Consider the following 15883-nt stretch of genomic DNA (forward strand, 5'->3'; position numbering starts at 1 on the left):
CACAAAGACGCATCGGTATCGTGGAGAACCACCTGTCCTTCCCTTCTCAGAGTCATTGCCAGTGAACAGCCATCAACCGGTGTGCTGCCAGTTTGCACTGCCCTAATGAGCTCCCCCAATTCAAAATCCGGGACTCCAAAGAAACCTTTGGGGGAAAGGGCAAAGAAGGAAGGTTGGGAGGAAGATAGGCTTAGGACAAATACTATTAATACTGGGGCAGAAATTTAAACGTCCACACAGGCAGGATCAAATCAAATTCAGTGCCAGCCTTTTATTTCCTCCCTGCCTGGATCCTGGCATTTCTAGTCCCTTGCCACAGGAGGTGGCTTTTAAAACTGGTTACAGAATTAGGAGCTCCCCATGGTGGCTGGCAGTTCTGAAAACGCTGCCAGGAAGGTCTGCCTGGTACAATGGGAAAGCTCCTGGCTCACAGCATTTTTCCTAACCAGGCACTGGAGTGTGTAAAACTGCTTCAGCAGTTACGGAAGTACTCTGCTTAGTTTCCAAGTTCAGCAAACTCCTTTGTGAGAAAAAAGAGTTTCCATGCCCTCTGCTGGTCAAACCTGGACACAGGCAGTCTGGATTGAACTTGAAACACCGGTCTGTCTCCATGTTGCACCTTTCATAGAAACATCAAAGATGTGATTCTCTATTACCCCGTCTGTAAAGTGGGAATAGTCATAGTACTTTCTTCACAGGGCTGTCGTGAGAATCAAATAAAAATGAGTTACATAAAGTACTTTGCCAAACTTAATTATACTGTTGAGTCATTTCAGCCATGTGTGACTCCTTATGACCCCATTTGGGATATTCTTGGCAGAGAAGCTGGAGTGATTTGCCATTTCCTTCTCCAGCTCATTTTACAGATGAGGAATATGGCAAATAGGGTGAAGTGACTAGTCCAGGGTCACACAACTAATAAGTTTCTGAGGCCAGATTTGAACTTCGAAAGGTGAATCTTCTTGATTCATCATCAGCCCAGTGCTACTATACCTAGCTTCCCCTTACCAGGCTTAATGACATATATAAATGTCAGCTATGGTGGTGATGTGAATGGATGCTTAATTCCATTTACCTAGTCATGGCTGAAATGTTTCAGTCCTACCACTTTTTTCTCATTTCTTTAACTATTGGTGATATCTGGGCTAGGGAAAAATTCCACTGAGTATAGAGTATACCCTGTGGTTATGACAGGACTTTTGGGGTCCCTGTGCTAGTTTGCTTCTCCTAGGGGGTAAACTTGGAGCTTTCCCCATGCTTTCTTTTAATTGCTTCTTCTTTTAGCTGACACTGTGTGGAACAGGGGTAATCAATCTGCAGGTTAGAAGAACAACTCCATTCTCTCAGGAGATGGAACAGCTCATAAAAAATGTAAGGGGTTCTCTTTCCTGCCTGTTTGGATGTTTTAACTCATGCCCTGCCATCTTACAAATTGTGCTAAGCTACAGAAAACAAAAATAAGAAGTAGAAGGGACATTTTGGAGGAATGAGAGAGAGAAGAATATGTAAAAATACTCAGCTTGGTATAGAAGGCCTTCTACAATCTCATTCCAACCTACCTTTGTGGCTTTATATTACATTATTCTCCTTCATGGACTCAATGTCTGGCCATAATGAGCTTCAGCTGTTCCTTGGGTTCTTTGTGCATCTCCTGCTTCTCTGCAGAGGCTGACATAGGCCATTCCAATCCTGTTTCATCTCATCCTATCAAAATTCTTCTCTTCCTTCAAGAGTCATCTTTGATGTTACCTCTTTCATAATCCCCCAAGTGGAAACTGATCTCTTCTCAAATTTTCCTAGAGCATTTTGCCTGGATCTCTCCTTGCCTCATCAGTCAACAATCATTTATAATAATCACTTTATCTTGTATTATAAACATCAGTACATGCTATATATATGCATATATAGACACACATATGTATATGTCTATATATATCTCTATATATGTCTGTCAGTGTATCAGTCAATACCTATCTATCCATCTCTTTCTCTCTCTCTCTCTCTCTCTCTCTCTCTCTCTCTCTCTCCCCCTCTCCCTCTCCCCTCCATTAGAGACTGAGAACTTCCTGAGGGCAGTGATCTAATGCTTTTCAAATTAATATCTGCAGTACCTAGTGCTGTTGATTTCTCTACTACCTACTCTGTGTCTTGCACATAGTAGGCATTTAACAAGTGTTTGGTAATTTAAATTCAATTGAAGAGAAGGAAAATTATAAAGTATTTTGATCTTTCTATGAAAACACTGAGAGAAAGGAAAAGAAGTATAGATTTGGATTGAAAGAGATCCCACTAAACTCTCATTTTTTTCAGATGAGAAAACTGAGGTCCAAGAAAGTTTAATGATTTGCCTAAGAGCAGACAGCTAGGATTTATTTGAACCTATGTTCTCTGGGCTCTAAATCTAGTCATCTTTTCCATGGTAAAGGGAAGAAAGACTAATTTCCATTCATGTTTTAGATTAGATTAGAATATTGCTGTACTGATCTGTGAAATGGGGTCCCATTAATTTCAGAGGTGGCAGTATGTCTCAGGAAACCAAGCAAAAATTACCTCTGAGTTTTAGCTGAAGCTCCTATACGGTCACAGTCAATTGTAAGCATTGTGTATCCTGGCATGAAGTAAGAGGGACAATCCATGGCCTCAAAAAAATCTGCTTACACTGGCAGGGAAAAATGTATTTGTTTATCTCCTGTATCCCCTTCTTTTCAGTCATGTCTGACTCTTTGTGACTCCTTTTGGAGTTTTCTCAGCAGTGGTTTTCCATTTCCTTCTCCAGCCCATTTTACAGATGAAGAAATTGAGGCAAACAGGGTTAAGTAACTTGTCCAAGGTCATACAGCTAGTAAATGTCTGAGGCTGGATTTGAACTCAGGAAGAGGCCTGGTACTCTTTGTCCTATGGCATTCCCTAGCTGGCCCAATGCTCTCTTATCTCACAGGGCCATTGAGAAGAAAAGTTATAACATAACAACAGTAATAACTATTCACATATAAAAGTTGTTATAAGATGTAAGTTACCTGAAGGCAGGGACTTTTATTTTTGTCTTTGTGTCACTAGTGTGCGGCATTCAGAATGCCTAGCACATAATAAACAGTTAATAAATGTTCATTAATTGATACAAGTACAAGACTTGACAGCTACAAAAACTGCTCTTCATATATGCTTTCTGCCATTTTTACAGATAAGGAAGCTGAGGCTCAGAAACTTACCTATAATGAATAGCCCAGAGTGAGAACTTGAATCCAGACCTAGAGTTCAATGCTCCCTTCTCCCACCCCACCATTCCCCACCATACATCATGTCATATTACTTTGACTCTAGCTATGACTTCAAAACACACCAGAAATCAAGTGTCCAAGAGATTCTTATATCAAATAAAACCAAGTTTGGTTTCAACTAACTAGCGATCACACCTTCAAAGCAACTGCACTTGGCTTTGCTAGGGAGGGGTATAACCAGTGTTAGTTGAGCTATATAAAGCGGGTTTGGATGGCAAGTATGTTTCATTTCTGACATGCTATCAGAAATGATAATGTGTTGTACACTGAGGAGATCATTATCTCCTAAAGCAGATCTCACCATTCTTCCCAGTTAATGCTCATTTTGGAGGCACCCTTAGAAATCAGTCATAGCAAGGATTTCCATTTCCAGGTCTAGAAAATCTAAATATGTTTAATAATAACTTCAATATAAACCTTCTATTGCATCACCCAGACCAGGAGTGGGGAACCTGCAGTCTCAAGGCCACATGTGGTCCTCAAGTGTGGCCCTTTCATTGAAGCCAAACTTCACACAAAAAAATCCCCTTAAAAGGGTTTGTTCTATAAAACTTGGACTCAGTCAAAAGGTTTTATCCAAGGACCTAGAAGGTTTTAAGACCGCAGGCTCCCCAGACCTTTGAAAACCCTTAGGATCATCCCATATTTGGATGGAAAATACATGGATCTGCAACTCTGAGGCTTTATCTCAAAGCAAATTGGCAAAGACGACAAAAGAAAATATGGAAATAGTCATTGTTGGAGGGGCTGTGAAAATATAGACACCGTAATACACTGTTGTCATAGCTGTGAATTGGTCCAACCATTATGGAAGTATGATAGAAGAGTAGCTAAACTTCTCTCTCTCTCTCTCTCTCTCTCTCTGGGTGTGTGTGTGTCTCTATCTCTCTCTCTTACACATACACACACACAAAAACAACTCTGACCCAAGAACATCACTACTGGGCATTTATCAACTTATCCAGCATTTATCAAGCAGCTCAAACAGAGGGAACAGCTCCATGTATACCAAAATATCTGTAGCAACGTTGTTTTGTAGGTGCATGTGCGGTAGGTAGCAGTAGCAAAAACTCCTGGTATCCACTGACTAGAGAATACCTGAATACATTATAGGCATATGAATATAATACTGTATTATCTTATTATTGCCATAAGAAAAGGTGGTTATGAAGAATCCAGAGAAACTTAGCAAGAATTATATGAATGGATAGAGAGTAAAGTAAGGAGGACCAAGAGAATGATATACACAGGGACACAACACACAGTGATACAAAGGAAGTCACACTAAAAGACATCAGAATTCAGATGGATACAAGGAACCATCTTGATTTCAGAGGACTGAGGATGCAAAGTATCTCCCTTCTCTCAGCAAAGAGGTGGCAAACTACAGTTGTGAAATGAAGCATATGCTGTTAGACACAGCCAATGGGTCAGCTTATGCATATGCTTCTTGGTTACAAGTGAGGGACTATTCGGGGGAGGCAATACTAAAAATATCAACAATATTTTAAAAAATCAAAATATTTTAATGAAAAAGAAAACCCATGGCCAAATTTTCAAAAAGTTCTTGTTCACTTATAAAAAAGGGTCATAACAAGGGTCTGGTGTACAGTCTTTTGTATTACCAAAAACAAAGAAAAAGACTTGGTGAGCCAGAAAACAGAGAACATCAAAATAGAATTGGAAAAAAATTTGCATTGTTCCTGCCAACCGAAAGAGTCTCAATGCTGAACTACCGTAAATTGAGCTTCTCCCCAGATAACCAATTCTCTTGAAGGTAGTGGGAATAGCGATGGAATTTGGGACCCCTGAGAGAATTTTAACAGCTCTTAGGGGAATTTCTCAACTCCAGCTGTTCCATTTTCTCAAACCTTGTTCCTGTCAGGGACCATTAGAAGACTCTTTCTAACTCAGGGTTATCATTCTCTCTCCACACATATACATGCTGAGCACATGGAAGTCCAGGCACATTCAGAAGCCCTCTTGAACACACACACACACACACACACACACACACACACACACACACACACACACACACACACACAGATACCCTGCCACAGCTTGTTTCAAGGTTAAATGGAGCCCTTCTTTACGTGGGAGAAAGGGGCGGCAGTGACATACAGAGGCAGTGGCTCGATTTCCAGTTATGGTCCCCTTTGGATTCATTTGAGAAGGATGAGTGTCTGAACACCTGGCAGAGACAGACTCTCCTGCCCCACACTGGGGTTTAAGCGCATGGCATATTTCATGAAACTAATCTGAGCTAATATGTGGTTTCAGTTACACCCAGAGCTTTCCTGGGTAAAGAATAAAATTATGTTTCTCATTTAGAGTGCAAGGGCCCCAACTGGACCCAGAAGCAGCTGAGCCAGCAGACGCTTCCATTTCTATGCCCTTCACAATAACGTAATACTTCAGCCACCCCATAATAGTGCACAGAAGGATATAGGTTATAGGATGTGGCTGTTTACAAAGGTCCTACCCACTATGGATGAGAATCAGTAGGTCAGTGAAAACCCTACAGCAAGTTATCATGAGGCTGTGGAAGGAGAAGGAGGTACTCAAGGGACTGATTAAATGGACAGCAGCTGGACAGGGCCTGGGGCTGAAATGACCCTTGAGTAGCATTACAACCCCTCCCCCTACCCCCTCAACACTCAAGTAGACCCTGCTGTGGCTGATTGTAATGCTGCTGCTCTGCCTCTCAGGCCCCACTATATTTTCACTTCCAAAGCATCCCTCAGCCTCTGATGACTGCATGCTAGGTAACTCTGCTGCTGTGATGGGGAATTGGGAAGGCTAGTAGCTTTCAGCTTGAGGTACTTAATTGGGACTTTCAGACAACTATCAAAGATTTATTCAGCATAATGCTTCAGTATACTCAGAAAGCAAATAGTTAGTGTAATCCGGTTTATGATATATGCATGTCTGTATATAAAGATATAACTGATTTATGCTTACTCATATTACACACAATAAACATCTCCTTCTGAGACGCAATGGCAAGGGGAGTCCCATTTCTCTGCTTTTTCTGTCCCATTTCCCTCATGTAGAATCCCCACTTTTCTCCTCACCTTGTCAAACCTCCACCCTGAGGCCCTCTCTCTGCACTGGTGACTCTCTTTTAGGGAGCCACCATTTTAGCCAGCCATGTTTTCCCTCATTCTTGCTTTGACTCAGATTGGATTTTCCCTCTTTTATCCCTTGCCTGCCACATTGTCACTCTCAGAAACCTCTGCTCTTCCTACCCCTCTCCAGCCTCTCCTCTTAAAAAGTATTGCTCATTGGAATTCAAATGAAGAGAGGGAAAATTACACGATGATTTGAACTCCTTGCCATGAAAACACTGAGAAAAAAGGAAGGAAGCATTTCTTCTCCCACACCCCACTTCCAGATTTCCTCTTTGCTTTGTCTTCCCCTATTAAAATATAAGCTCCTTGAGGGGAGGGCTGCTTGCTTGCTTATATTTCTATTCCTGGTGCTTAGCACAGTGCTTGGCACATAGTAAGTATATGGCACTAGAAGAACTCAATTGTGTTGACTGATGCAAGGATTTTATAATAATTTAAAATCTTTTACCATAATTTACTATAATTTCTCCTAATTGTGTAAATACACTATATATATACTTAATTAGGAAAAGATATAATTTCACTTTGAAATAAACATTTTCACCCTACTATCTCAAGTATGTGCAGCATCATGTTAGTGAATGCAGCTTGGTCCTTTGAAGAGCTTTTAAACTCAATAAATACTCTTTATATCATCTATCTATGAATCTCTTTAATCCTATGCTTTTAACTTCCAGATCCAGTACCATCTCTTACATGAAGTCTCCCCCTACTACTCTGACCCACGGTGCTGTTTCCCTTCCATAAACTCCTCTAACACTTGCAGAAGACGAGGCAGGCATATATATTGGACAGAATACTGGATTCAGAGTAAGGAAGACCTGGGTTGAAATCTCCTGCCTGTTAGAGAAAGTCATTTAACCTCCATGTGCCTCAAGCAATTCTTAGGACTTGCCCTTATGCAATTTCAGGTCCTTATGGTGTAGCACTTGAAATCTGTGCCATATAATTTAGCACTTTAATTACATATTATTTTGTTTTGCTCTCTAATCTACCATCCCTCCAATAAGCAAAGACCAAGTCTGGTGGCTACCTTTTAAAGAGGCTTATTCACTGAATGGGTAGGTATTACCTCACTTTAAGTGAGTGCCTGCAAAGGCCTTAACCTAAAAGGCCAAGGTCTCCCATTGCATCCTGGGCCATCTCCAGTTATCCTGATGAATATCTGGTCACTGGATCCAGATGGCTCGGGAGGAGAAAGTGAGGCTGGTGACCTTGCACAGCCCTACCTCACTCAAAACAAAGTCAAGTGCAAGTCATGTCATCATTTCTTTGATGCCATGGTATTCTTTGAAAAGGAAGGACAAACAAAGTAGACTATTAAGTGATCAAGGTTAAATTGTTATTAAATTGTTGATGACTTCAGATGATCTTAATTCTGAAGCAACAAATTGGATTTTGTATTTAAAAATTAGGGGTGCTGAAATGTGATTACTACTTGTTGTTTTTTTATTTTTTAGTTTAAAATTCTCTCTCTCCTTCCACACCCTCCTTCATCCATTGAAAAGGCAAGCAATAAGATACCTATTATACATATGAAGTTATGCAAAACATTTCTGCAACTAAGTTGTGAAAAAAGCAATAAACATAAAGAATGTGAAAAAAATGCTTCCATCTGCACTCAGAGTGTATGAGTCCTTTCATTACGAGTCTTTGGAATTGTTGTGGATCGCTGTATTAATCACAGAGTAGCTAAGTCTTCCACAGTTAATTTATTGCTAAATATTGCTGTTACCGTGTCCAATGCTCTCCTAGTTCTGCTCACTTCACCTTGCATTAGCTCATGTAAGACTCTTCAGGTTTTTCTGAAGCCATTCCCTTCATTATTTCTTACAGCACAAATGTATGTATTCCAATCATAATCATATACCACAACTTGTTCAGCCATTCCCCAACTGCTGGAAATGTGTTTTCTACTCTTTAAAGTTTCTAGGTATTGCTGCATTTAAAGAAAAATTATTCTTTGTAGAACCTGTCAATTCAAGACAATAAATGATAAAATGAAATAATATTTAGAAAGTGCTTAGCACAGTGCCTGGTACATAGTAAGTGCTTACTAGATGTCATTTCCCTTCCCCCCTTTCCATATTTGTTGAGCATAGCTACTATGGTTAAGGCACAATGCTAGGTGTGATGTGAAGTAATGGGAAGTCATTAAAATAAGCTTAAACAATTATAACAATCAATTGCTTATTAAAACTATAATATAATTAGTTTTAATATATTTTGGGGATTAAAAAAGGGAGAGAAAGAAAAATGGAAAGGAAGAGAGAGAGAGAGAGAGAATGAAGAGAGAGAGAGAGAGAGATGTATTGATTCATATACACTACTCACACAATTCAAAACTTATCAGAAACTTGCCTGAGATTTTCTGAACTGAATTCCGACTCCAGAAAACGAAGGAACTGGTCTCGCCCCACTTGGTCCTTTAGTACCTCATCGATGGAGAATCCCCATCTCTTTACACGTTGTTGGCTGGGCTCTTTGCTTTGAGAATAAAGGATTTATTTGTTTGTCTTTTTAGAAATAAAGGTAACTGGGAGGAAAAAGCATGTGTCATACATATTGAGGTCAATATTTCAAATGGGCTGGACATCCAATGCAATTGTGTGCTCTATTCATTCAGAAATCAGTGGCAGTTTTCACTGTCCTGGTTCTCTTCTCCCTCTAAACTATTTCACTAAGTGATCTCATCAGTTCCTGTAGATTTAATTACCACCTATATGCTCATCCAGCCCTAACCTTTCTGCTGATCTTCAGTATCATATCTCCAAATGAGATTAGACATCTCAAACTGGATGTCCCATGGGCATCTTAAACTCGACATGTCCCAAATGAACTCATCATTCCCCAAAAACTCTCCCCTATTTTCAAACTTTCCCATTACTGTCTAGGGTGCTGCCATCCTCCCAGTCCCCTAGGCTTACAACCTAGGTATCATCTTTGACTCTCACTCTCTCTCTGCCAGTACTCCAAGTATCCAGTTGCTGCCAAAGCTTGTCAATTTGATCTTTGTAATATATCTGGCATATACCCCTTTCTGTCCTCTGATATTTGGACTCACATCACTTCACACCTGTAGCTATCTAATTGTTCTGTCTGCTACAAGTCTCTCCCCACTCCAGTCCCATCCTCCTCTCAGCTGTCAAACTGATCTTCCTAAAGCACAGGTTAGACCATGTCACCTCTGCTTCTTCCCAATAAATTCTAGTGGATCCTTAGCACCTCTAGGATTAAATATAAAATCCTCTAGCAACTAAAATCCTTCAAAACCCTTCCAATCTTCTTATATCTTATACTATCCATCTCCTCATGTACTGTTCATATCAGTGACACTGGCTTTCTTACTGTTCTTCGAACAAGACCCTCGATTCCTGACTGAGCATTTTCTCTAGATGTCTCTCATGACTGGGATGTTCTCCCTCTTCATCTCCACCTCTTAACTTCCCTGGCTTTCTTTAAATCCCAGCTATAATCCCAACTTCTAAAGGAAGCCTTCCCATGTTTATTGTTTTGCTGTTCAGTTGTGTCTGACTCTTCAAGGCCCCTTTTGGGGATTTCTTGGCAAAGATATTAGAGTGGTTTGCCACTTATTTGTCCAGCTCATTTTACAGATGAGAATACTGAGGCAAACAGGGTGAAATTATTTGTCCAGCGTCATATAGCTAGTAAATTTCTTAAGCCACATTTGAACTCAGGTCTAGATCTAGCTGCCCCAAACCTTTCCTAATCCCTTTTAATTCTAGCACCTTCTCTTGATTATGTCCAATTTATCCTGACTGTATCTTGTTTGTACACAGTTGTTTGCATGTTGTCTCCCCCATAAGATTGTGAGTTTCCTGATGGCAGACACTTTCTTTTGCCATACTTTGCATCCCCAGCAAATGCCTGGGAGAGTTTAACTTGTTCAGTCATGTCTGACTCTTCCTGACCCCGTAGACTTTGTCCATGGAGTTTTCTTGGTGAACATACTGCAGTGGTTTGCCATTTCCTTCTCTAGCTTGTCCCCATTTTGGAGATGGTGAACTGAGTCAAATGGGGGCTAAGTGACTTGCCTAGGGTCACAAAGCTAGTCAGTATCTGAAGCCAGATTAGAATTTAGATCTTCCTGACTCCCAGTCACTCCTGCGCCACCTAGCTGCCCACCTAAGACATAGGTGCTTAATAAACATTGGTTAATTGACTAATCTACCTAGGACGTAGACTTTGAGGGAGGGTCATAATCAGGGCAGGAAAAATATTGTTTTGTCCCAGGACACTGAATTTAGGGGCTACTGACTGTCTCTGTAATCCTTTAGCAGCTTAGAAACAACTGAACTCAGTATCTAGTTAGCATGGATAGTTAAAATAGGAAGCTATTAGAGTTTGCTTCTTTCTGTGGGCACAACCTTGGTGAAGTCCTCCTTAGCCCAACTCTCCCTGCCTCCACATTCACCCCATCCCACTTCATGCTGCTTGTCTTGTGCTCAGTTTGTGCTACTTGCCTCAGGTCCAAAAACTACCAATGACAGCTCTACTGTGAGCATACACACATATATGTGTGTAAAAAATATGCAAGCCACAAATAATAGCAAAGAAGCAATTAAAAAAGAAGGGAAGTTGAGGTGGAAACTGAAACCCAGAGCAATCTTCTGAGTATGGAGCTCATTGCAATAGAAAAAGAAACTCCACCAAATCACAGATAACCTATGTTTAATACCATTTACCTTAAAAATACCAAGCTGGGAAAGAGAGTGTAGAAAAGTGGAGAAATGGTCTTGAATTCAAGAAGAAGGGGGTGTGAGTCCCACTTCCTAACATGATTAGCTGTGCGACCCTGGGCATAGCTTTACCTCCTAGCACCCCAGGCAATCTTCTGTGAGCATACATTACAGAGCAGTAGCTGACCTGTGTGGAGAGAGGGAGTTTTCTTCCCACTACACCAATGAAATGACAGGTTTGGAGCACAAAGAAACAAACAAATAAACCAAGAGCTGAATGAAAAATCAAGGCAGGCCAATGCCAGGGAGATAGGAATGTAGTTCTAGAACTTTTTCTAGACTTATTTGAAGGCATCATTCCTATTAAATGGCTTCCAGGGTGATAAGGAGGACTGTTTTTTAAGAAATGCCTTTGGGTTTGAAGCTACCAATAATTTTAGAAACCTGGGTAGCATAAGACCATTAAACCATTTGTGTTCAGAACATAAGCTCTGATGTCGATGTCATTGGGTGCTTATGTTTTGAACAAAGATTTCAGGCAGACTCTGATCAGTCTTAGAGATAGAATTACAACAGTGACAGTTACATCTGGTAACAGCTGTAGCAGCAAATTGAAGCCAGCATGCAGAGGGAATGGACTGTCAGTCTTTGGGGTCACTCTCTGGTACACAGATAATAATTCATGCCTTCTTTTGTCATTCTTTGTATTCCTAGCACTTAGCACAATGCCTTGGACATAGTAGGTGATTCGTCCAGCTAAGATAATCCTTTATACCAAGAACACCACCATCTTTTTTTGTTTCTTCTGTGTAGCAGAGGAAATGGTTATGGTGATCCCGAAAGGCTGGGAATCAATGACAGAGGTGAAATCAGAAATACTGGGGAAGGAACAATGATATCCTTCAGTCAGAACAAGAGCTCAGACTCAGGAAGTCAAAATGGGAACCTTATGCCTTTAGGGGAAAGTGCCTATCTGTGTTCATCAGTGGGGCTCATGCTATCAGGTCTGGAAATTCACTGTAGGTTCTGAGAATAGTCAGTCACTAGAGGAGTTTTTAAGTCAGTTTCCTAGATACAAGTAAGAATACCTGTCCCTAGGTCTCCTAAATACATTCAAAAGGCAGTTCCCACCTCACTTGCATAGTTTTGAAGGCACAATCCTTTTTTAGGGTAGGATGACCAGCTTTGTAATCTAGGAAAGGAACATGGATAATCAGTACTAAAGGACACACACACACATATGTATATAATGTTGTTGTTGTGGAGCTGTTTTCAGTTGAGTCTGACTCTTTGTGACCACATTTGAGATTTTCTTGGTAAAGATACTGGAGTGGTTTGCCATTTCCTTCTCCAGTTCATTTGATAAGGAAACAGATGCAAACAGGGTCAAATGACTTGCCCAGGGTCACATAGCTAGTAAGTGTCTGAGGCCATATTTGAATTCATGAAGACGAGTCTTCTTGATTCCCAGCTTGGTGTTTTATCCACTGTGCCACATAGCTGCTTCTATATATTTGTGTACATGCATGTATTTTTAATGAATTCTAAATCCTAGAGAATTGGGATGCTTTGTTGGTTACAATAGTCACTAGATGTCCTATGCAATAAACTTCCCTCTCCTAAATTTCAGGCAACAGGTACTTGTGCACCCCCATGATCTTGTAGCATTTATTGTCCACTGGTGATCAATCATATGGTGCTTTGTCACCTCTCCTGTAATGCTTCAGACCAACTTTTCATGTACCCATCTTGTCTCTGCTTTCTCATCCTTATTCCTAGGCTCTTTGAACATGACTAAAGACTACTGAAAAATAGAGCAGGTTTTGCCCAATACAAATTTCTAATGTACAATCTCAGCTTGATCCTTCCTGCTGCTTTACACTTGTCTCTTTTCTTTCTAAAGAAAGGTCCTAAAGTTTCCAAAGAACCATAGTGACCATTGCAAACCAATTCCATTCTCTTCAACAGCTCAACCATATCCTACCTTCTGACACTTAGAAGATAATCAAGCTTACTATTCCGTTAAGAGCTGTCTGAGAGCACCTGCCAGAGTTCCCTTAGATTTCCCCCTTAATTCCCTCCAACTTTTGAGCGTTATCCTCCATTCTCCCTTCTTCTTACTGAAGTGACCAAAGGCTTGACCGTGACCTAACCCCTTTATCCAACTCATAGGCTCACAGATTTAGAACTTGAAGGGATCTCAGAGACATCAAGTCAACCTTCTCATCTTACAGAAAAGGAAAGTGAGGCACAGATGACTTGCCTAATTTCACAAAGATGGTAAGCATTAAATGCATATTTGAACCCTGGTTTTTTTACCTTAGACCTAGCTTTCCTTTTCCACACTCATACCTCCAACAGGCATCCTCTCTTTCTCTTACATCTTCAAACTCCTCCTCTCATCTAGCTTCTTCTCACCTGCTGAGAAAATGCATGGGTTTCCAATTCTAAAAAAGGTTTTCCTTTGATTTTTTCATATTCCATTAACTTTTGTTTCCATATAGCTCCTTCCTTTCATTGCCAAACTCCTTAAAAAAGTTTCCTGTACTTGATATTTCTCCTTCTTTACTGCCTATTTCCCAACTTCTTAAAAACCTTTTACCCCACTAATCAACTGAAAATGCTCTTTCAAAAATCACCAAAGATGATGAACCTAATCATTTAATCCAATATCTTTTTTGAGTATTCATCCTACTTGACCTTTGCAGAATTTCACAGGGTTGACTGGCCCTTTCCTATTGGATATTCTCCCCTTCCTTGACTTCACAGACATCATTCTCTCCTGGTTCTCCTAGCTAAGCCCTTCTCTGTCTACTTCAATAGTTCTATGTCCTTTTTCTGAATGCTCAAGGTACATACTCCCCAGGGTTTTGTCCTGAGACCTCTTCCATTCTCTTTCTACACTCCTTAACAATCTTATTCACTCCTGTCACTTTACCTGTTCCCTCTGTGTAGATGACCTATAAAACTTCATTTCTAAGACCTACATGAACTGATGCAAAGTGAAATGAGTAGAACCAGAATGACACTGTACACAGTAACAGCAATATTGTAAGATGACCAACTGTGAATGATCTATTCTCAACATTACAATGATCCAAGACAATTCTGAAGGGCTTGTGATGAAAAATGCTATCTATCCCCAGAAAAAGAACTGATGGTGTCTGAATATAAACTGAAGCATTTTTTTTTACTTTCTTTATTTTTCTTGTTTTTTTTCTATGTTTTCTTTCACAACATGATTAATATGGAAATATGTTTTGCATGACTATACACGTATAATGCAAACCAAATTGCTTGACTTTTCAATGAAGGGCGTGGGGAGAGAAAAAATTTGGAACTCAAAATTTAAAAATTTTTATTATATGTAATTTAAAAAAATTAAATATTGAAAAATTTTTAAAACTTCATTTCCATCCTTGACCTTTCTCTTTGCTTTTCAGAACCCATTGCCAACTGCTTATAAGCTATCCTATCTGAATATCCACCCCCATCTCAAACTTAACATATAGAAAACCATGTTTATCTTTCCTGTTGTTCCTTAACCTCCTTTTGATTTCACTGTTAATGGTACCATCACATTAATCTTGGTGATTATCTTCAATTTTTCGTTTCATATCTATTCAGCTACCAATTCTTGTTGATTCAACCTGCGTAGCATCTTTTGAATCAGTCCCCCCAGTATGGCTCTCTTGAAAACAGATCATGCCAGATGAACCTCATTTCTTTGAAGTTAGACTAACTGGCCTGGTCAACCAGGGGAAGCACTTGACAAAATCCCTCATGCCAACATTATAGATAGGATAGGTGAGAGGGAACCTAGATGACAGCACAGTTAGGTAGATTCAGAACTTGCTGAATGACTGGAAGGAGGTTTTTAGAGGAATGCCTCAGGGATCTGGCCTTGGCACTGTGTTGCTCAACATTTTAATGACTTATTTCGATGGAGCCATATAAGGCATGCTTGTCAAATCTGCAAATGATCCAAAACTGAAAGTGGTAATTAATATAACGGATACTGGATAGAGCCAGGATCCAAAAAGATCTTGATACCTAGTACAATTAAATATAACTGGAACAAGGGTAAATCTATACCTGGATGCAAAAAAATCAGACAAATATGGGTGAGATGTTAGAAAAGAGTGCCCTTGGAGAGGGGAAGATTGGGTTTTTTTTTTAGCGTCTTGAGTCAACAGTGTGATAAGACAACCAAACAAGCTAAACCAGGCTCAAGGCAGCTGGGGGGGCTCAGTGGATAGAGTGCTAGACCTGGAGTCAGAAAGACTCAGCTCCCTAAGTTCAAATCTGGCTTCAGATACTTACTAACTGTGTGACCCTGGGCAAGTCACTTAGCCCCATTTGCCTCTGTTTCCTCATCAGTAAAATGAGCTGGAGAAGGAAATGGCAAAGCACTCCAGTATCTTTGCCATTGACTTTTTCTTAGGGAAAATGCCATTGAGGGAACTTATTTACTAGAAGGACTAGGAATATCAACTGCTAAAAAAAATGTACTTGGTTCTTTGTCGTATTCTTAAATTCTGGTCCTTCTCAATACCCCAAGTACCACTTGGCCTTTATGGATGACATAACATTTCAGGTAAAATGGTTGTGACCCCTCCATTGTGCCTGCTGTTTTAATGGTTTATGAAGTACAGCCTACCACTGCCTTTGTCATAATGGCTCAGGCCAGATTTGGGGTGGCATTGGAAGAAGGTGGGCTCCTGTTTCAATACAGGATGGAGATGTATTCCTTTTACTGAGAGAGAAAGAG

At 40.2% G+C, this 15883-nt stretch overlaps 1 protein-coding gene across 1 annotated transcript in view; it reads right to left on the bottom strand.

Annotated features, from left to right (window-relative positions):
* RGS6 (regulator of G protein signaling 6) overlaps nt 1-15883 on the bottom strand; it is a 662738-nt gene that overhangs the window by 83888 nt on the left and 562967 nt on the right. The window contains 1 exon segment of the mRNA XM_072629224.1: nt 8774-8899. Within this exon segment, the coding sequence (XP_072485325.1) occupies nt 8774-8899 (126 nt within the window).

This window comes from Notamacropus eugenii, chromosome 1 (assembly GCF_028372415.1).
Source record: "Notamacropus eugenii isolate mMacEug1 chromosome 1, mMacEug1.pri_v2, whole genome shotgun sequence".
Classification (NCBI taxonomy): domain Eukaryota; kingdom Metazoa; phylum Chordata; class Mammalia; order Diprotodontia; family Macropodidae; genus Notamacropus; species Notamacropus eugenii.